At 52.0% G+C, this 20,071-nt stretch overlaps 1 protein-coding gene across 5 annotated transcripts in view; it reads left to right on the plus strand.

The window, feature by feature from the left end:
- Positions 1-20,071, plus strand: part of CACNA1D (calcium voltage-gated channel subunit alpha1 D) — a gene marked incomplete at its 5' end in the record, with an annotated part of 447,563 nt that overhangs the window by 379,804 nt on the left and 47,688 nt on the right. For all 5 annotated transcript variants that reach the window (XM_082664922.1, XM_082664924.1, XM_082664926.1 and 2 more), the window contains 8 exons: positions 1,970-2,076; positions 3,804-3,891; positions 4,695-4,802; positions 4,890-4,942; positions 6,357-6,503; positions 8,259-8,460; positions 10,502-10,660; positions 11,978-12,088. In XM_082664922.1, the coding sequence (XP_082521048.1) occupies positions 1,970-2,076; positions 3,804-3,891; positions 4,695-4,802; positions 4,890-4,942; positions 6,357-6,503; positions 8,259-8,460; positions 10,502-10,660; positions 11,978-12,088 (975 nt within the window). The remainder of the gene's footprint in view (positions 1-1,969; positions 2,077-3,803; positions 3,892-4,694; positions 4,803-4,889; positions 4,943-6,356; positions 6,504-8,258; positions 8,461-10,501; positions 10,661-11,977; positions 12,089-20,071) is intronic.

Below are 20,071 nucleotides of genomic sequence, written 5' to 3' on the forward strand. Positions count from 1 at the left end.
GATGGGCTTACATTTACACAAACGGAAAGAGCACCCTGTGGACAGGGGGCCTGGAATGTACTGCCCATGCATGAGTTGCCAGTCGCCATTGCTGCATGTGGTTTGTGCACTGGTTGTGAAGCCACCCTGGGGAGAGCTCGTTCCTATGTACTCAGAGGTCTGGAGACCCACAGCGGAGAGCCCAGAACGCCAGACTTGCCGAGGGGCATGCGTCCTCGCAGTGCTGGGACAACGTGGCCTGGGACAACTGTCAGGGCAGTCATCTCCTAGTGGAGAGAAAAGCTGGGAAATGAGGGCTTGGAACCACAGTTTCTTTAAACCATGTTGGGGATTTTGTGTGTGCATCTCAGGACAAAAAAAAAAGAAAAAAATATTTATTTTAAATGTACCGTGGAACTTGGGCTCTTTACAAAATCTTCTGTACAATGAAACCTCAGTTAACATTCCAGGCAATAGGGTATTTAGTTATGTTCTCTCTCTCCTTTTATTTTTTTTTTTGAAAATACTAGCACAAAACCAACCAACCAACCTCTGTTTAAACCCTTGTTAAAAATCTTCTAGACATTTGAGTTCATTTTCCTGCCTTTAGGCCAGTAAATTTGGTTGACAGTTGTCCCAAGTGAGATGCTGCCTCGGTCAGTGAGCAGAGTCTGCCTCCGTCTCCACGGTGATGGGCATTGGAGCAGAAGGCCCAGGGCGTGGGGTGCACGTACGCTCACCTGGCCTCTGCTTCTCCTCAAACTGAACAGGAAAATGTTATCTTTAGCCTGTTAGCCTGGTTAATTGAGGTTTTACTTTCCACATTTTTAAGTTGTTCAGTGCATTTAGTTTCTCTTGGGCTTCAGGGCAAAGAGATACAGGTTTATTTAAAAGAAAAAACCCCACAATTATTGCTTTTCAATTTTAATAGATTTGCCTCAGTGACTTAAATCTTCCAAATCAATTCTCATTTTGAAAGTATCTCATAGAGTGGAAAATGAGCTAAAACAAGGATTCAGAAAATGCAGAGTCTCTGAGAAACAGCTGACCTCAAAAGAGTGGTTCCTGGTGGCCTGGGGAGGATTTGGAAGGCTGTTTGGATACGGGGTTAAACCATCTGAAGTGGCCTTTTTTTTGTAGGTTAAAGAGGGTTAATTATTGGCAGTTCAACATGGGCCAGTATAATTAGCTCCCAGCTCTGCCTCTCCTCTCCTGTACTCATCTGAAGCTTCTCCCATCTGTTTGTCTAAAGAAGCAGTAACTCCATGTACTCTGCAGTTTTTATTCTGGAGCACTTCCTCAGTAAGCTCCTTGTTCAGGAAGCTCAGTGGGGAACCTGCGGTGTGGGCTCCGGGTACTCAGGGCCGTGACTTAGCAGGTGATGGCGTCTGAGCCACACCTGGCACACGCTAGAGTAGCTGGGCTTGGAGGAGCCTTTAAAATGGGTGTATCAGTAAGGGCCGTTAGGAGCAATACGGGGCCTGGGAAAACCATGCACGTTTCTATATCAACGGAGCGTGTGAGCCCGGGGCTCGGGCACTTCTAGCCCCACTTGGGAAGTCTGGGTTGGAGCAATGTGGGCTCTGCTGGGGTCTCAGAAGGGCCGGAACTGGCGTTTTGTGGGGAAGCCAGGTTGTCTGGGCAGTGATTACATCCTGACAAACCTGGTCAAGTGGACTCTCTGCTGAGACAGAGCCTTTGGACGCGCCAACGATGTATTCATAATTGAAATGTGTTCTCACTGTGATAGTGTCCAGTGAAATAGTTGCTCTCCTCTTTTAAAATGTATAGGAAATCAGCTGCCCCTTTTCCATTTCTGAACAAAGCATTCAGTTGCTCTGCCCTGTTGGTTTACATTTCTGGCTTCCTAATGCACACTTGTTCGTAAAGTCACACGTTGCTCAAGCTTTTGTAAAGAGCCCAGGTTTCTTTTCCTTTGCAGAGAGAAAAGAAAAACAAAACTCTAAATCCCTCATGATTCTGCTTATAGATGACGACTTTCGGAGCTTTCCTCCACAAAGGGGCTTTCTGCAGGAACTACTTCAACTTACTGGATATGCTGGTCGTTGGGGTGTCTCTGGTGTCATTTGGGATCCAGTAAGTATGCTGGGGCGTGTGTGAACGTGTGTGTACAGGACTGTTGGGCAGGAAGGTCTCTGTGAGGAATCTTAACATAATCCATAAAGCCTAGGCATCGTTTTACTTATGGCGTTGGGTTATCTGGGAAAGCTTAATTTGTGCCCATGCCAGAAAGCACTGGGACAGCTCATCCTTTCTTGTGTTTCTGTTTCTCTTTTTATGCCCCCTGCTGGGTTGTGCTCATTATTCTCTGTGATACTTTTTTCAAAAGAGGGTGAAAGAAGTCTCGACTAGGAGGGAGGGCAGCTGGACTCTAGTCTGGGTTCTCCAGGGGCTGGTCCAGGGCCCGGGGCCGGTGGGGGCTCCTCTCCCAGGATCTCAGTTCCCCATCTATACAGGAGGGGTTGGACGAGGTGACCTCTCAGGCCTTTCCAGCTTGGATATTGAAGGCTTCCCTTACTCTCCAGGATAAATCAGCTGCTATGACTCTTTTCTTTTGGCATCTAAAATCTTGTTTGGTTTTGGTTTTGTTTTTGTTTTTGCGGTACGCGGGCTTCTCACTGTTGTGGCCTCTGCCGTTGCGGAGCACAGGCTCCGGACGCACAGGCTCAACGGCCATGGCTCACGGGCGCAGCCGCTCCGCGGCATGTGGGATCCTCCCGGACCGGGGCACGAACCCGTGGCCCCTGCATCGGCAGGCGGACTCTCAACCACTGCGCCACCAGGGAAGCCCGGCATCTAAAATTTTTAGCTAGAAGGGGCCAAAGCTGCAAGTGAGAGCCCCAGAACCTTTCCATGGCATTGAGGGATTTCTGGTGGGGAACAGCCCCAGCTGTACGCTGCCTACCTGCCGTACCTGGGGGTTTGGGACAGAGGCTCCAGCGGGAGCGTCCAGGGGTGGCCTTGCTTTCCTGCTGACTTTGAAGCACCTCTGCTCAGGTGCTGACCATCGGTGCCCCTCGTATGAGAGCACATGTGTGCACATGGCCTCTGAACTAAAGGGAAATGAGAGGCTCTATCCCCTTCAGAAGGGGGAGGACCCCTGCCTGAAACTGCCCTGTGTTAAAATCCTCTTCCTCACCTCCCATCAGTACCCAGTGAGAGGGAGCCATGTAGCCACAACTCGGAAAGGCGTTCTCACGAGTATCTTTGCAACGCCTGTAAGCTCACAGCCGTGCCTGCGCCCTCCAGCTGCCGCTCCCCCCCCCATATGCTAACCCCATACCCACTCGGGACTCACCTGATATCACCTCTATGGGGCCTTCCCAGACTCCCCAAGGTGTGTTCCCCTGGCTGCCTTCTCTCTGTTGTCACACCTGCATGCTGGCTTGCGGTTGCCCGTCTCTCCCACCCAACAGCGGACTCCTTGAAGGCCAGAGAAGCCCAGCACCAGCGCACTGCAGCAGGCCTCCTAACTTAGAAAACCCACCAAACCAATGCAACTCAGACAAGTACTGCCTAGCATTTACCTCAGGGGGAAAGAATAAAGCAAACTCCTATATTGTGTCTCCGCTGCATTAGTTGTGTGCCCGTCAGGGTCTCTGAGAGTGCGGGGGGCCTGGCTTAGGAGGGGCCGTGGAGCGTGGGCCGGAAGGAAGAGACCCACCCTCGTGTGTGGTTCATGGGGAGAGATTAGCTCTGCTCCACGTGGCCCCACCATAGTTGTACTAAAGTGAAATCATCTCACAGCATTTTACCACCATGATACACTCTGCTTGCTTGCTTTCCTCTGCTCTTTCCCGTAGATCCAGTGCCATCTCAGTCGTGAAGATCCTGAGAGTCTTAAGGGTTCTGAGACCGCTCAGGGCAATCAACAGAGCAAAAGGACTTAAGGTTTGGATTCCTGTCCAGGCTGGGCTGGCTTCAGTTGGGGTTAGCTGTCATCACTGATTTTTCTGGGCCGGGACTGGGTTGAGGCCTGATGGATTTTCCAGTGAGCTTTGCCTTTGAAAAGAACATTTCTAACCAATGAAGCTGCCTCTGCTAAGTGCTGGTAGTGTTTTTCAAGTTATTATTTTCCTCACAGACTTAGAGAATGATCTTATGGTTACCAGGGGGGGAAGGGTAGGGGGAGGGATAGATTGGGAGTTTGGGATTGACATGTACACACTGCTATATTTAAAATAAAAGGGCTTTCCATGAAAAAAAGTTATTATTGTTTAAATTTTTTGTTCATTTAAGATGTTTTTCTTTATTTGATTACTGTTCACACTTCATTGCTTTTTTCATTATTAATAGTGTTCCTCTGGGTTTCTTTTAGTCTTTAAATCTATTCTTGTGCAGTTTGTACAAAAGGCCAGAGGGTTTACATTTTCCTAAGTCGTCTTATGGGGTACAGGACCCTGTGTGCCAGGCAGTGCTGTACCCCATGGCATTTCTTCTGACTGAGCTCGCTGCTTTGGAGGAAGCCAAGGAGGAACCTGCTTACAGGGCGTTCCTCCCAGGGGGCCATAATGCACTGGGGTAACTCCATAGATAACCACCTGAAAAACGAAGCATAAGGGACTGTCAGGTAGGAAGATAATATAAAATTGCATGTAATCGTAGAAAATCTCGGCTGGTGTTAGTTCACCCCGTGGCTGAAATAACACAGGGAACTAACACGCCCCTGTCCCCTCCCCACCCCCTCTCCCTAGCACGTGGTCCAGTGCGTCTTTGTGGCCATCCGGACAATTGGCAACATCATGATCGTCACCACCCTCCTCCAGTTCATGTTTGCTTGCATTGGGGTGCAGCTCTTCAAGGTACAGGGAAGGGCCTTCAAGCATGGAGCCCAGCCCGTCTTCTTCAGGCGGAGCCCACATTTGACTGTCTGTCTGTTTTGTATCCAGGGAAAGTTTTATCGATGCACAGATGAAGCCAAAAGTAACCCCGAAGAATGCAGGTGAGTGTCCTGAACGTGGGAGTGGGGAGTTTGGAAGAACAGATAAAAAGCGTCAAGAATCCGCTCGTGCTAGCATTTCAGAAGTTTTCGTTGTGGAGGACAAGAGGCCTGAGAGCTCAGCCCATGGCTGGAGACGTGGAAGGGTTTTGTTTTGAGCTGAAATTCACATAACGTAAAATCAACCATTTCAAACTGTACAGTTCAGTGACGTTTCATACAATCACATTGTGGAGGGAGCACCACTTCTGTCTAGTTCCAAAGCTTTTCATCACCCTTAAGGCATGGACAGGTGACTTCTGATGTTTGGTATAGAATCAGTAAACTGGGGGAGAGAGTGGGCACTAAAACCTAAAATAACAATTATGAAATGCTCCCCAAAAGCTCCCCCTACAGCCACGTATCCAATTATTTCCTCACACCAGAACTTGAAGCTTAACTTCCTGGAGTTCAGGATCTGGCCACCCTCTTCTGACAGGTCCCAGGATGCTTCTTTCTCCTTGCTCCCATCATCCACATCTTGGCCATGTGTTCGTTCACAGTGGGCAGAGGAGAGAGCAGGTGGCATATACTCATTCCTCTTATCCCAATGCATCCAAAAGACTATGAAGGTAGACACGGAGGCCATTGCCTGAAGTTCTGAGACCTTAGAAGCATAGATGTCCCTGTCCTTTTGAGATGTCACCAGGCAAGGCTGGCCTGCTTGCACTGTGTTCACTGAGGGTTTCTTTTCAGCAGAAGGTGCAGTCAGAGAGCACCAAAGGCCATGTGACTGTGACAGTGCACCTCAGGGGCCCCGTTCATGCTCTGGGGTGGGGGGCGCCCATGGAGTTGACAGCACAGCAGCCGCGTGAAGACGCTTTCCCTTCCCTCGCTAAGTTGGCCTTCTCATCTGTGAAATAGAGGCATTCTAGGAGAAATACTGTGTACCAGCGATTATAGAATTGTTTTGGAAAGAAAACTGGGAATATTGTTAGTATGAGAGAAGGAGGTTGATTAAAACTAAAATGTAGAGAAGGAATTTGATTAAAACTAAAATGTAGAGAAGGAATTTGATTAAAACTAAAATGTAGATTAGAGGATGCCTGGGCTTGTTTCCCAGAGCCTGTGGAATTCTGCACGCCCAAAACTTTCGGTTCTTCATTGCACACTTTGAGGCCATCGTATGAGGGATGGTTCTTGTTCGGTGGTTTTCGTCTGTGATCAGGCTGGGTGTCTGCCTGGTCACTCTGGAGGATGCTCATTTAGCCGTTGCTGCACGGTTGTTTGAACCGCTGAGTAGGCTAAATGCAGGGCATGATACGGAGAAGCGCAGGCTGTGCCACGCTCAGGACGGTGGCCTGGCCGGGGAGGGATCGGGCAGCGTGACACATTCCACATCCTGCCAGGGTGACCGCCCACTTCCTCTCCTCTCTAGGGGGCTCTTCATCCTCTACAAGGACGGGGATGTCGATAACCCTGTGGTCCGTGAGAGGATCTGGCAAAACAGCGACTTCAACTTTGACAACGTCCTCTCAGCTATGATGGCTCTGTTCACGGTCTCCACGTTCGAGGGCTGGCCCGCGTGAGTACCAAGATCGCGTGTCTCCCAGGGACGCTCCTGCTGCCTCGCGGGCACTCTGGGCTGAGCCGTGTCTCCTGGAGAGCGGGTCCTGCTGCTCTTCTCCAGTTTTGTAGGCCTTTTCTATGACTTTTTAACTTTGGACCACTTATCACTCGCTTCCTGGCCCACAGGGCTCCTCTGTCTGATTAGGCAAAGGATTAACCCCTGTGGGCAGCCAGGAGTCTCAGATTTGGGAAGCTGGGGTCTCGGAAGCGGGGTATCTCTCAGCGGGCTCCTGGGGGGCATTGCTGGATGTGGATGGGGAGTCCCCAGAGCCATTTTTCAGGCCAGCTCCTGTGTCACCTCATCAGTAAAGCTGCCACTACACTGTTCCTAAAGAGGCCCTTGAGAGTGTCCCAGACCGTTCATTCATGTGTTCATTCACTCCTAGTAACGTACTAGTACGTGCCATCACGCCGCGTCTCTCACTGCCGCGCTCGCTGGCTCGTTCATAAAGTGTGCTCCTGATACCAGCTCCGTGCAACATGCTGTACTACGCCCTGTGGAAGAAACAGAGCTGTCTAGATGCAGTTTCCCCTCTCAAAGCCCACGTTTAGTCAGTGTCGTCAGCCAGGCCAAGCAGGAGGGTCCTGGTGTGTCAGAGACATGCAGCACAGGGTCCTGAGGGATGGCTAGGATTTTGATGGGTGAGGTGAGAAAAGTGGAAAGAAGGAAGAAGGTAGAATACAAAAGGAGAGCTCTTGTCCCTTTGTTGTGCTCTGCTCTCTGATGGCCCCCCAGCTCCTGCCACCAGAACATATATATGTTGATAGAGTTCTCAATGTCAAGTTCTCATGCCCAGAGGAGGGTGGACAGGCTGGCAGGACTCTCTGGATGTGTGGGGTGTCTGCGAAGTAGAAGGACAGTGGGGTGGGGCTTGTTCATTGGTGGATCGGTCCTGCGAGAAGAGGAGCATAGAGTGAGAGCCTGCACTCCACAGAGGCACTAGCTGTGGTCTCAGGGTTTAAACACTGCACTTTAGTAAACCTGGGTGGCAGCTGCCACCAGGGATGGCAGGGAAATGAACAGACTTGGGGCTCGGGGCTCAGGCGAGGTGGGCTCAACTCCTGCTCTGTCCCCAGGACTGTGACCTTGGCACTTAGATCCCTCTCTGAGCTTCCGTAAGACAGGGACGACCGTATGTCCACCTTTCCAGATGGATGTGAAAGCACCTAGCACAGTGCACGCCTCGGGTGGGTGCCTGGAAGGGCTGAATCTGCATCAGAACGAGCATACATTGAATTGGAGGCTGTTGCAGTAATTGCCCCTCTTTCTGCTCAGAGTTCTGCCTGGCACATTTCATTTTAGTGCTTGTTTCAGTTTGGGGAACCTCTCGTAGTTCTTTGGAAATGCCCTGGCCACTCGCTCGTTGTCTTGCGTTTACAGCTTTCAGTTCCGCCAGTGTCTTCCATGTGACGTCCTTCCTGTGTTCTGTCTGTGACTAGAAAGGAGCATTATTGGATATTTGTAAAATCTTTTCCAGTCTTCAGAGCAATCAGTCAACAAATATATCCCAGGTGTTCCCTCCGCCAGGTGCCGGGCTGATCGGCCTAATGCCCCAGAGGCTTCCTGAGGGACCTCCACGTGTCCCGGGGCCTTGGGGTGGGCTCCCAGCGAGGGGTCCGACCGTCCGTGCCCGCACAGGTGGTCAGAAGCTAGCGGGGCTGGGCTGCTGGCTGAGCGGCACTGGTGCTCACTGGATCCTCTGCTCTCCAGGTTGCTGTACAAGGCCATCGACTCGAACGGGGAGAACGTCGGCCCCATCTACAACTACCGTGTGGAGATCTCCATCTTCTTCATCATCTACATCATCATCGTAGCGTTCTTCATGATGAACATCTTTGTGGGCTTCGTCATCGTCACATTTCAGGAGCAGGGGGAGAAAGAGTATAAGAACTGTGAGCTGGACAAAAATCAGGTTAGAGTCACGCACTGTTCGGGCTTCTGTCCCTTGAGCCAAAGAGGACCGATTTCTCTTTTGACAGCTTCCCGCGTGTAGAGAAGGGTGCCCGCCTGCTCTCTCTCTCCCTGGGGCTTGGGCCCTGCTCAGCACACTTTCAGCCACTGTGAGTCATCAGTGGGGAGCGTTAGTTTCCCAGATGCAGATTAGGCTGTAATTTTGAAATTTACCCGCAGACATTTGAGTGAGAAGTCAGGATACCTAGGCCACCTTCTGTGGTCATGACCCACCAGTGACAGCTCAGAGTCACGTAGGATGGCGTGGCCTGGGGCCAGGAAGCACCCAGTGACACTCGCACAGTCCCTCCCAAGGGATAGCCTTTTATCTCCTCAACCTCGGGACTATTGACATTTGAGGCTGGATAATTCTTTGTTACGCTTGCGGTGCATGGTTGAGAAGCCTCCCTGGCCTCTCCCCACTAGACTCCAGTAGCGCCTTCTGCCCCACCCTCATTCCCGCTCCAGAAATGTCTCCAGACATTGTCAAATGTGCCCCGGTTGAGAACCATTGGCTTAGGAGGAAGTACCCTATCACACCCCTGGGAAAGTCGCTAACTTTAAACTCGGGACTAAGATTGCACTGGCATCACTCTCTCGATCTAGCACCTTGTTTTAACCAGTCTGTTAGGCGCAGGGGCCTTTGGCTCTGATCGTGTGATGATGCGAGGGGGCCAGGAGACCTGTCTGGTCCTGTTCTGCCTGCACCTGCTCTGTGACTGTGGGTGCGCCTCCACCTCCTGTCTGGGCTGTCTCCCTAAATTGAGGGCATTAAGGAGTCACTTTTAAAGGTCTTTTTCAGCTGTAAAAATAGTCTGTGAGATCGAGATTCTGTTCTGGGAGTTTCCCCCAGGCCCTCTATCAGTAGCCATCTCCGTTGGATGATTACATAGAGAGCAAGAATCACTGCCAGCCTGGGCTTCCTGGCGGGAAGTCGCCGTGCATGGTGAGGCCGTCTGTCTCGGGCTGCAGCATCTCCACTGGGGGAAACACGAGGACAGCTTGGTTTATAGGAAGACATTGCTGTGAGTTGTCAGGACGTCCCTGCAGATTTTATCAGTGACGGTCTGAGGGAGGCCTGGCCCAGCTCTTCACCCCTCCCGACCCCCGCCAAGGAAGAAGAGTGTCAGGGCAAGACCCAGGCGGAACCAGAGCTGAAACTAGGTCACCACGAGGTCCAGGATAGGCTCCAGTCAGGGGTCCCAAGAGTCAGCATGTGAGGTCACAGCGGGGCCAGGTCCTGGACAGAGAGAGCCTGTGGTTGGTCTGGGCCTAGGAGCAAGTAGGGTATGATGCTGAAAAGGCTTTCAGGGCTGGAGGCTCTCTGGGCTTGCTGCGAAGGGTGGACCGGTCTCGGTCCCAGCATCAGTGGGCGGGGCAGTGTTCCGGCCGTCATCACGGACCATGTCCTGGGGGTTCTAAGATGAACACGACAAGCTCCTGAGCCTCTACAGCTCTCAGACAGACACACAGCTCACTCACCATTAGACACTTAGGGTTACCATGCTCGTTCTGGCTTCTGGTAGGCGTCTTGTATGGGTCCGTCCTGGAGCAGCCATGGGACCTCCAATCTCAGGGAGTCAGCCCAGCCTCTCTGGTTCTTGAGGATTTCCTTGCCTCTTGTTACTTGTCTTCCTTCCCTGGGCAGGAGAACTACAGTTGTACTCCACCAGCATCAAGAAAGGGCAGGGATAAGACATGGGTCAAGGCTTTGCATCTCTGCTTAATGCATCGCCGGACCTCAGTCTTTTAATAAGCGAAATGGAAGCAAACTGGGTGCTCTGCTTACCCTCAAAGGCTGCTGTGAGGACCACATGAGGTGATGGAGCTGGGGGCCCTTTGTCAGTGATGCTGAGTGGTACCTGTGCGGGTTGCGCTGGCGGTTCCCCCTCGTTCTCGCTCCCTCCCGGTAGGTGTGCGCCAGCTTTTCAGGGCAGACGGGAACTGTGTCCTTCTTCCATAGACGTGCTCAGGATCCCCGTTGCTCTTTTCTGCCATTGCAGCGTCAATGTGTTGAATACGCCTTGAAAGCACGTCCCTTGCGAAGATACATCCCCAAAAACCCCTACCAGTACAAGTTCTGGTACGTGGTGAACTCCTCGCCTTTCGAGTACATGATGTTTGTCCTCATCATGCTCAACACACTCTGCTTGGCCATGCAGGTAAAAATGGAGACAGCCGCGTGGATCCCGTCCGGGCCTTCGGTGCAGCCCCGTGCCCCAAATCCTGAGGGTGGAATGCCGCCCCCTCACAGGAGGAAGGGTTTGATTATCTGACGAGTCTGGGCTGTAGTTTGGCCAGACTCGCATTCTGGCTAACAGTTGCCACGGCAGGAGTTTACAGTCACTCTTCTGCGTAAGAGACTGTACAGCGTGACCATGAGTGCCATTTCTCGGGAGCCCTAGCGTGGCTTGCAGGCCTGTGAACCTTTACTGTGGGCTTCTGTGGCCAGGGAGTGGTTGTGGACTAAAGCTCTGTCTGTGTGGAAATGAACAGGCGGGGTCTTCAATCCTGACTTGACTCCTTAGCAGCCGGGTGACCCGGGGCAAGTTATTTAAATCCCCCGAGCCTGGCTTTGTCGATTGGTAAAGTGGGAAACGAAGTTTATGCTGGGTAATTTGTGTCCGGCACTTTGCTCTGGGCCTGCCCCAGAGTGTCATTCCTGTCCTCAAGTCACTCTCAGCGTGGCAGTGGGGACTCTTCTGGTCCGTGGAGTACTGAGTTTGACCTGCCTGACAGCGACTCTTGGCTCACTGGGGGCGAGGAAGGCAGCTCACTTCAACTGGCCACATTGGATTACAGAGAGGTATTGACAGTGAGCGTTTCCAGCCCTTGCGCTGTCTAGTGGATATTGCGCTAGGACAAGAGTGGCCAAGGTCTAGATTCAGTTTCCCACTGGCTCTAAGAACTTGAGCAAATCAAACCAACTCCCAGTGCTGTCTGGGAGATGAGTGTAAAGACAGCCAAGGGTACGTTTTCTGGCCCTTTCCTTAAATTTACGAATTCCTTATGAATGAGGACCCTCTGCTGATGTAGGGAAAAGCACGAAGGCAAGATGATAACAGTGCCTTTGATTGGATATAGGCCTAAATGGCGTATAATGTATCCTAACCGAGTCCTACTTTTGTCCATAGACCTGTGGGTGTGTTCTGCATTCTGCCTGGGTCAAGGCCCTGAGTAGAAACCCTGCTGGGAGAAAGGGTGGATTCCCTTTATTCCGAGCAGAGGAAGTGGATGTCTTTCCCCTTCATCGTTTGGTCACCCTCATCTTGTCAGGGCCCCCTGCGCTTTGTGGGGGGCCAACGATGTGCCCTCGCAGGGTCAGTGGAATCACTGGGAGAGGGGGCTGGACCGGGGAGGTTGCCTCGCTGCCCGTGTGGCAGGCGGACGGACGCCTGCAGGGGGTGGTGGGCTGGGGAGCCTCCTTTTGCGAGTCCGGAGTGGACCCCCGAGAACCGTGCCTCTGCTTCCATCCACAGCACTACGAGCAGTCCAAGATGTTTAATGACGCCATGGACATCCTGAACATGGTGTTCACCGGGGTGTTCACTGTCGAGATGGTTTTGAAAGTCATTGCATTTAAACCTAAGGTGAGTTGCTGAACCCACTGTCAAAGGCTGTAGCTGAATTCCTCCAAAGAGTCACCCACTTCCCGTTAGTCTCGTGTTATTGGATTATGCTGAATTGTTCTGGCCGTTAACTAGGTTATCACCTGAGAACGTTAAAATCTGATGAGGGCATCTGTGTACACATGAGAAAATAAATCTGCGAAAACAAAACCTCGCAAAAACAATTCTGAGAAAAAGAAGAAGAGAGAATTAGGAATTTGCAGAATGGAGATTGTTTTGAAACCTGATTTTCTGTTTCTAGAAGAGCGTGTGTCAGACTGTCTCAAGGAAACTCGCCTCATTACTTGAGCATTGGAGACATTGTTTTCGCATAACCCATCAGGAGTAATTCGGCCCTGATTTTACTGCTACATTGCCAGCATAAAGACTTTGGTTTTCTTTGTTCTTGGTCTACAGCATCTTTTTCACCTTTTATGGAAAATTCTACCAGCTGCAGACCTCTCACAGCCATACCATCTTTCATTTGTTTAATTTAGAAAAATTTCACTTGACTTTAAGACAAAACAAGACACGAGCATTTTAAACTGTGTTGGACTGCTCTGCCTGTTATGTCTCCTTTAGGACAGACTGAGTCCGGTCCACAGTTGTCAACGTCTGTAGCGTAAGAGACAGATAGTATAGTGTCGAAGAGCACGCACCGTTCTGGGACCAGACTGGACTCAAATCCCCAAGCAAGCTGTCGATACTTCACTGCTCTGTGCCTCCATTTCCTCACCCATGGAATGAGGGCTCTAGTAGTCCTACTTCCTAGGGCAGTTTGGAGCAGTAAGAATCACTCTGTGTGTCACGCTTACAAGAGCGCTCGGCATGTAGCCCCACGCTGTAGACGTGTCAGGACTGTTACGAGGACGACCACCATCCCCATCATCAAGTGGTGATGTTTCCTCGTCCTAAAACCCTAGACAGAGGAGCAGATCCTGGCCGAGCTGTGACACATTTGACCCTCAGTTTCTTTTCTAGCAAAGGCTCCACCCATCAGAGTTAGAGAATGAGTTCAGTGACCCCAGTGTCTGTTCATCAGGGTGTAAGGTATCTGACAACACTAATTTAAGTAAGACTCGGATTATGAAATGATGGGTTCACATACTCCATCCGTAAGTGGAATTCTAATTTAGAACTGTTCCTATCTTTAATTTGAATTAATTCCTATGCAATCTTTATCAGCTCTTTGTGGACAAAAAAGAAAGGACGCTTGTAAGTGATCGATCGGGGTGATTGCAGTGGGGTCAAACCTGGCATTTTTGCATGGCCAGATGCTAATTACTGTGACTTGTCCATATCTCCACACATGCACCTTCTTCCCTGCCCCCACCAAACTCTTCTGAATATCCTTTGAGATTTTTGGTTTGCTTCCCTTTCCCCTTTCCGTCCTTGATCAACATTTGTCTGGACTGATGGAAAGGTTGCAGAGTAAGAACTCCAAAAGCACTTGATCAAGGCGACATGGCACGTATCTATGCAACATTTCCTAGATCCCCTCGCCATGTCTTGCCCTGCCTGGTGATTAAGCTCTGAGAAGGCACATTTCCCCCGGCATGTGTGTGAGTCCGTGTGTGTCTGCGTGTGCACTGTCAGCGGCTGTGTCCGGTGAACCACTGTTACCAAACCTGAGAGGAGAGTTCAGTGGTGTGTGAACAGGCTGGTGAGGCTGAGGGGAAATGAGTAGCTAACTTATAGTCAGTACTGATCCATCAGAGTTTTTAAATGAGCGATTTCCGCTAGAAATTGTGCCGCTTCGTAGTTTTCCTCCACAAGGTATTTTCACAGCAGAAGACAACCTCAGATTACAAGTGAGAGAAATTTTAACACAGCAATAGCAGCGCCTCTACGCTTGAGGGGCACCGTCACTGCATTTGCGAAGCAGATGGATTTGGTGTTGTGACGGTGTGTCTGGAGGAGCCGGAGAGAGTCATTTCACCAAGAAGCAAAGCTCTTCTTAAAACGCTTCCTGACTCTCCTATCTCCTCTCTGGTGTTAGCAAAGCAAGGCCAGGCGAGTAGTCATCCACAAAGAAGTCAGTGAGGCCCTCCTACCCGTCAGAGGGGCAGGGGGGCTGAGGAGGCGTGTTGCAAAGGTGGCAGAAGGAAGCCTCTCTGTGAGGAGATGGCCAGAGGGACAGAGGGCTGGGAACCTGGCCCATAAACTTCATCTAAGAAGGTCTGTGTCTCTCCTGGGGAGCTCTGTCGCAGGGTCCTTTGGGGCTGTGTTCTCCACAGTGAGGGGTGCATGTTCTGGGAGAACGTGTCAGCATCTGTCAGGAGAGACGGGGTTGCAGCTGTTTTGTAATAGAAATACAGAGGGTGAAGTTACAATCCTTCCTGGGAGGTGAGAAGGCATCATAGGAGGCAGGGTTCAAACGCGTGGAGGAACCTGACTCCTTTTATACTCTAAGGGCCTGACTGGTAAAGGGGGCCTCCTGAGTGAGAACACATTGAGAGGGATGTGGTCCGAGCTGGGAGCTTCCCTGGTGGGGAGGTGGGATCACTCCAGGAGAAAAGTTGTTTTGAGTGTGGGTTAGGCAAGCATGGAAGGTGGTGAGACGCCAAAGAGACAAGGAATGAGGGCCGAGCGAACAGGCTGCTCAGTGGGTTGTGTCGGCTCCCCAGGGAAGACCCACCCATTGGGCATCGAGCTCGTGCACTTGGAGCGACGGAGCCGCCCTGGGGTTTTGAAAGGTGGGCCATGGTGTAGATAAGAACCAAGTCCTGTTCCCCTGGCCTTCCCCTCCAGTGCTCCCAAGGGGCAGCCGCTGGGCTTCTCAAGTGAATTCTCTTGCTGCAAGGAGGGAGGTTGAGGAAGAAGGGCTTTGTCCAAAGTCCTGGCTCCTGTAGGTGTAAGGAGCACTTCTGATTTGCCTGAGGTTCCTTCTTTGTGCTTCCGGAAGCCGCCCATCTGGTGTTTTGTCCAGCACCTGCTCAAGTCCGTGACCCGCCTCCGTGTGGGCTTTTCCTCAGGGAGCCGCGCTTTGTTCCCAGGGCTCAGACCTCGAAGCGCTTTGGTCTTGGTTCTACCCTTGACCTTGAACAACACGCGGGTTAATCTGAGTATTGCTTAGAGCCGCCGCTCCCTCTCCGAGGTTCCTCTGCACCCACTGATTCATCCAACCACAGACCACGTAGGGCCGTGGTATTTACTCTTGAAAAGCATCCTTGTGTATGTGGACACGCACAGTTCAAAGCCACATGGTTCAGGCGTCAACGGTGCCTTGAAAATGTCGAATTTACCTGCCTAGCCACTTGAGCTTGGAAAACGTTGAGAGTTACTGGGTTTGGGGAAAGAAGAAAGTGCTTTCGTGCTGTCCTCGTGCTTCTGTGCAAGAGCGGATGTGTCGTGGACACTGGGTCACCCATATGCCTCCCAGGACAGCACTCCCTCCCCAGGGTCCCTGGCAGGAATAAGGCTGCTCTATCAGCCCCAGCAATTTTCCTGGAGCACATTCTGTACCTCCTGGGAAGGAACCGTGACACTATCTTTTCAATTCTTCAGTGATCACATATATATATACATATATCATAAATGTATCTCAGTGATTTATTTTAATGCCAAATAACGCTTGAGGGGAAATATTAACTCTCCTTAACTAGAACTTGATGTCAGACTCCTTCATGGGCTCAGCCTGTCCTTTCAAGGCCGGGGTATCCCGGAGCTCCCTCCTGGTCCCCTTCTCCCCTGGTGAGACGCGTGCACGCCCTGGGCCTCGGTGGCCAGCTCGTCTCACCCCAGCCTCCGCGGCCCTCCTTCCTCTTGCATTCCTTGACCGCTGAACCATCTCCTGCCTCTGGCCTCTGCGCCCCCCTTCATCTTCCACACACTCCCTTTGTAAACTGAAAGCTGGCCGTGCCACCTGTTGTATGAAAAAAAAAGGTAATTTCATAGTCGAATATTCAAAGTTCTGCACCAAACACTAGCGCACTTACATCTCTGCCTCATTTCCAGCCGCGCGCTCCCAGCCGTTCCTCCTCTACACCCCATCCCCACTGTGACCATGTGGGACCTTTCCGTGGCCCGTGCTTCTGTGTCTGGAAGTTCTTTTTCCACCTTGTTACCTTTTAAGGCCTGTCTGGAATGTGGGCTCCTCCGTCACAGTGTCCCCCAGCCCAGCCAGGGCCGGCGCTCCCCTTCCCACGTGCTCCTGTTAGATGCTCACTGTGCACTGTCAACATCAGTACCCTCCGTATCTCCCTCTCCGTTAGCTGATGAGCAGCTGCTCAAGGTTGGGTGGTGTTTGTCTCACGTGATACCTGCTACATGCTGGTTACTCCATGGGAAGTGGTGGAAGGAAGAAAGGAATGGATGGATGAACCTGTGGGTGCAGCCTCTTGTCATCAGGCCCTACTGGCTTTTCTATCACAGGAGACGTGGGCAGAGCAGAGTGGCCAAAAGTGAACGTATTTTTCTTTAAGCCTCCACTTGACCTTTGGAAGGGCTTGTGCTGGTTAGAAAGCTGTCAGTTACAGTTTCCACCCAGAGTTGGCACTGTGGGTCATCCCTTGGGTCAGATGCTTCCCAGACAGTCCCTGGCAGAAACTGGTAAGTGATCCGGCTGCCTCAGTAAACCCCAAAAGGCCGGGCAGCGAAAAGATCCCGGACTTGGGCTGCTTCTCTTGTTTGCATTGCATAGACCTCGCTGCCCACCATGTGCCAAGCCCATGCTCTATCCTGGCTGGGGGGTCCAGCTCTCCTTCCAGGAGCCTATAGTCTAGCTGGAGATTATGTTAATGGACAATCAAGATAGAGTTCTTAGAAACCAGGGAGCTTCCTGGCCCTAAGCCCACGTTAGTCTGGGTTATGATTTTAAATTCCCAGAGTCAGAAGTGTTTCCGAGTAATAAATGCTATTGCGTGTGGCTGACTTGCTTGATCCTTTCAAATGGGTGAGGCTGTTCCAAAAGTAATACGGGCCAACTGTGGCCAGACTGGTGGGGACTGCTGGCTCCACCTGAGGGGCCCTGGCCTCCACATTCGGTTGTAGGAGACCCTCTTGTGACTGGCCAAGAGGAGAGAGCATGCAGGTGGGTGCCGTGCTAGAAGCCGTAACCTTCTGGTTACCCAGACGCTGCGGTGACTTTGATGGGAAAGGGATGGGGCTGAGTCATACTCACTTGACAGTGACTTTATTACCTAGGAGGCTACTAAACAGGGAAACAGGATGTGGGAAGAAGGCGGGGGGGCTGGCATTTTCTGCCTCCCTGGGACCCCTAGGAAGCCATCTGGCCAGAGCCTGTGATTCCAGCCACCTGCAGCAACTCAAGCCTCCTGTCGCCTAGATGAGGGTGTCAGTCCAGGAACCCTCTAGAATTTGGGCACAACTCTGTGAGTGCAGTGGACCCTCCAGAGAGGGTGTTGATGAGATTACCAAAGAGTTCCAGGACCCCAAACATCAAGCCCCTATCGTGTTGATTTAAAGTGACTTTATACACCGCAGGGGGCCAGGATGGGCCGGTTGGAGAATAGTTTGCAGGCCGATAGGACTGATCCACAGGTGAATACTGATCGTTCTGGAGAGACAGAGACACAGAGACACACAGAGACAGAGGCGCTATTCAGGAATAAAGTCTCAAGTAGGCAAGAGGGGCATGCAGTGCCCTGAATGGTGGTGGGCGTGGCCTCTGGTGAAGGATGGACTGTAGCAAGAGGGGGGCAGGGCCCGTGGTGTGGGACAGGACAGGAGGGACAGCGGGTCTTCACTGCTCTCTGTGCCCTAGAGCCCCAGTTGTTACTGATGACCACGCGTTTCTAAGGCATCAGTTCCTCTCTAGAGGAGAGGGAAAGGCTCACCATTGTCTCTGCAGTTCTGAGTTGCTGTTAAATCCATGAGGAAGAGGACAGGCTCTGCACCTCAGAGCATGCTCTGTGGCCAGGCCGCCAGTCAGCCCACTGTGTGTTACCACTCGCAGTGATGCAGATAATTTAAGAGCCAATGCTGTGTTCTCACAACCCGGGTACGACGGCGGCACTCAGCGCACCACGTGGTCCAGCTGACTTTGGTTTGGCGTTGTCCTCGGGGAGGGAAGCAGAATGTGCCTTTACGTCCTGGTGCAGGCTCTGGGTCTCCTCTCTGACCAGCACAGCCGGCTTCCTGAGGGGCGCCAGTCGTGTCCTCACCGTGGCCTGCCTCTCCTGTCTTGCCAGCCAAGAGTCCCACATCTTGAGAAGAGAAGCTGTAAGGAGTGAGACGTTGTCTTTGTTAAGCAGACGCTCCCATTAGACATTTATCACAGATCATCAGAGCTGGTGCAGGCGAGCTTTTGTTTACTTGTTAGAGGGCTAACAGAGGGGTCTGGGAGGGTGGCAGTCAGTCCGTGAGGGTAAGTAACTATGAGAGAGGTGCTGGGATTGTGGGAGAGGAGGAGAGAGGAGATGGTGGGGGGTGGGGGGGGGCGGGGGCAGGCTCAGAAGTCGTGGCAGTTGGTTGGGAAAATCTTACATTATTTAAGGTGAAATTTTTTAAAAATCTCAAACCCTAAGTCAGCGTTACAGGTCCCCCATAAATGCACCTGGGGTGATTAACAGTGATTAGAACAAACATCCCTCCTCCGGCTGTTGGAACAGCCAGCGTGTCCACGTTCTCCATAGTGTCGTAAAAGGCTGGGGCTCTGCAGTGGCTTCCTCTGGGCCTGCACTTGATCAATTCATGGGATCTGACACTTCAAAGCACCTTCTGTTCTGGTGTTCTTGATCCAGCACTAAGTGTACCCCGTTGTAAGCACACTGGGCCCCTTTTTATATGATTCAGACCTGAATTTTTATTTCCACAACACATCCTGGCTTGTTGAAAAGATGCAGTTGATTTGCAGACAGTCGTTGACCTTGCAACCAGAAGCCTCCGTGCACTGTTCTCCCCACCACCCCCTCCGACTGAGGGCTTCCTGGGGGGTATCAGGAGACAGCAGGCAGTAATTTAGCACCTACTGTGCTGAGCCCAGAAGAGGATGCAAAATGCATGCCATGTATGTACAGATTTGTAAGTCATGGTCGTAGGGATGTTGTACCTTCAACAAGATACAAGGACCTGAAATAACAAGAATAGGGCAGAGCTGAATGACCAGGAGGGTGCAAGTTGGTGGAAGGAGGAGACCTTGCCACGTGTCAAGCACTATGTGGGCTCACGGCTCCGGGCTGGGTGGTGGGATTAGTGGAGGAGGGGACAGAGCAGTCAGCACAGTCCTCATCCTCAGAGGGTCTTCCATGGGGTAGACCTGCGGGCAGAGGCCCCAGATTCAGTGATCAAGACCTGAGAGACATTCGGAGTCCCCAGGATGGGAGGTATAAGTCAGGAGGATCTGAAAACATGCCATCAGGGCATTGGCATTTGAGCTGAGTGTCAAGTGGACGTGGGCAGGTAGAGTTGGGGTGGGGAGGCCGGGATCACAGAGGCCTCAGGAGTTGGGCAAGAACCTGGTGGTGGTTTGAGGGATGGAAAGAAGTCCGCTCAGCGTGGAGGATGCAGAGGGAGGGGAGGGAAGCCAGAGCTGGAGAGGAAAAAGGAGCCTATCAGGAGATAGGGGCTGCTCTGGGGGCCAGTGGGAGCACTCGAGCATCATCACCGTCCCTGAGCGCTCCTTCCCCGTGAGACCTGTGCACTGATCCCGCAGCCCTACAGGCCACACCTCTGCCTTAGACGGCGTGCGTCGCTGGCCTGTCTCCCTGTCAGCCTTCATGTCCCTTTAGACCGAGAGCTCTGTGAGGACATCCTGCCACGGGGCACACCCTTTGCAGTACTTGGACTGTCGAGGAGGGGCAGGGATACTGGTTTGTTTCAAGGGCACAGCAGTGAGAAGGTGTGAAACGCCAGTCACAGTGGTCTTGATGTGGAAGAAGAGAAGGAGGTGACTGGGGACCCCATGCGAGGAGTAGGAGGGCCTTCTCCTCCCTCAGCTAGCGAGGGGTTGGAGTTGTGACCTTGGGTGCCAGGGCAGGGCCACCAAGTGCCTTGCTCTGTCCT

The sequence above is a fragment of the Grampus griseus genome (assembly GCF_964374135.1).
Source record: "Grampus griseus genome assembly, chromosome: 10".
NCBI lineage: Eukaryota > Metazoa > Chordata > Mammalia > Artiodactyla > Delphinidae > Grampus > Grampus griseus.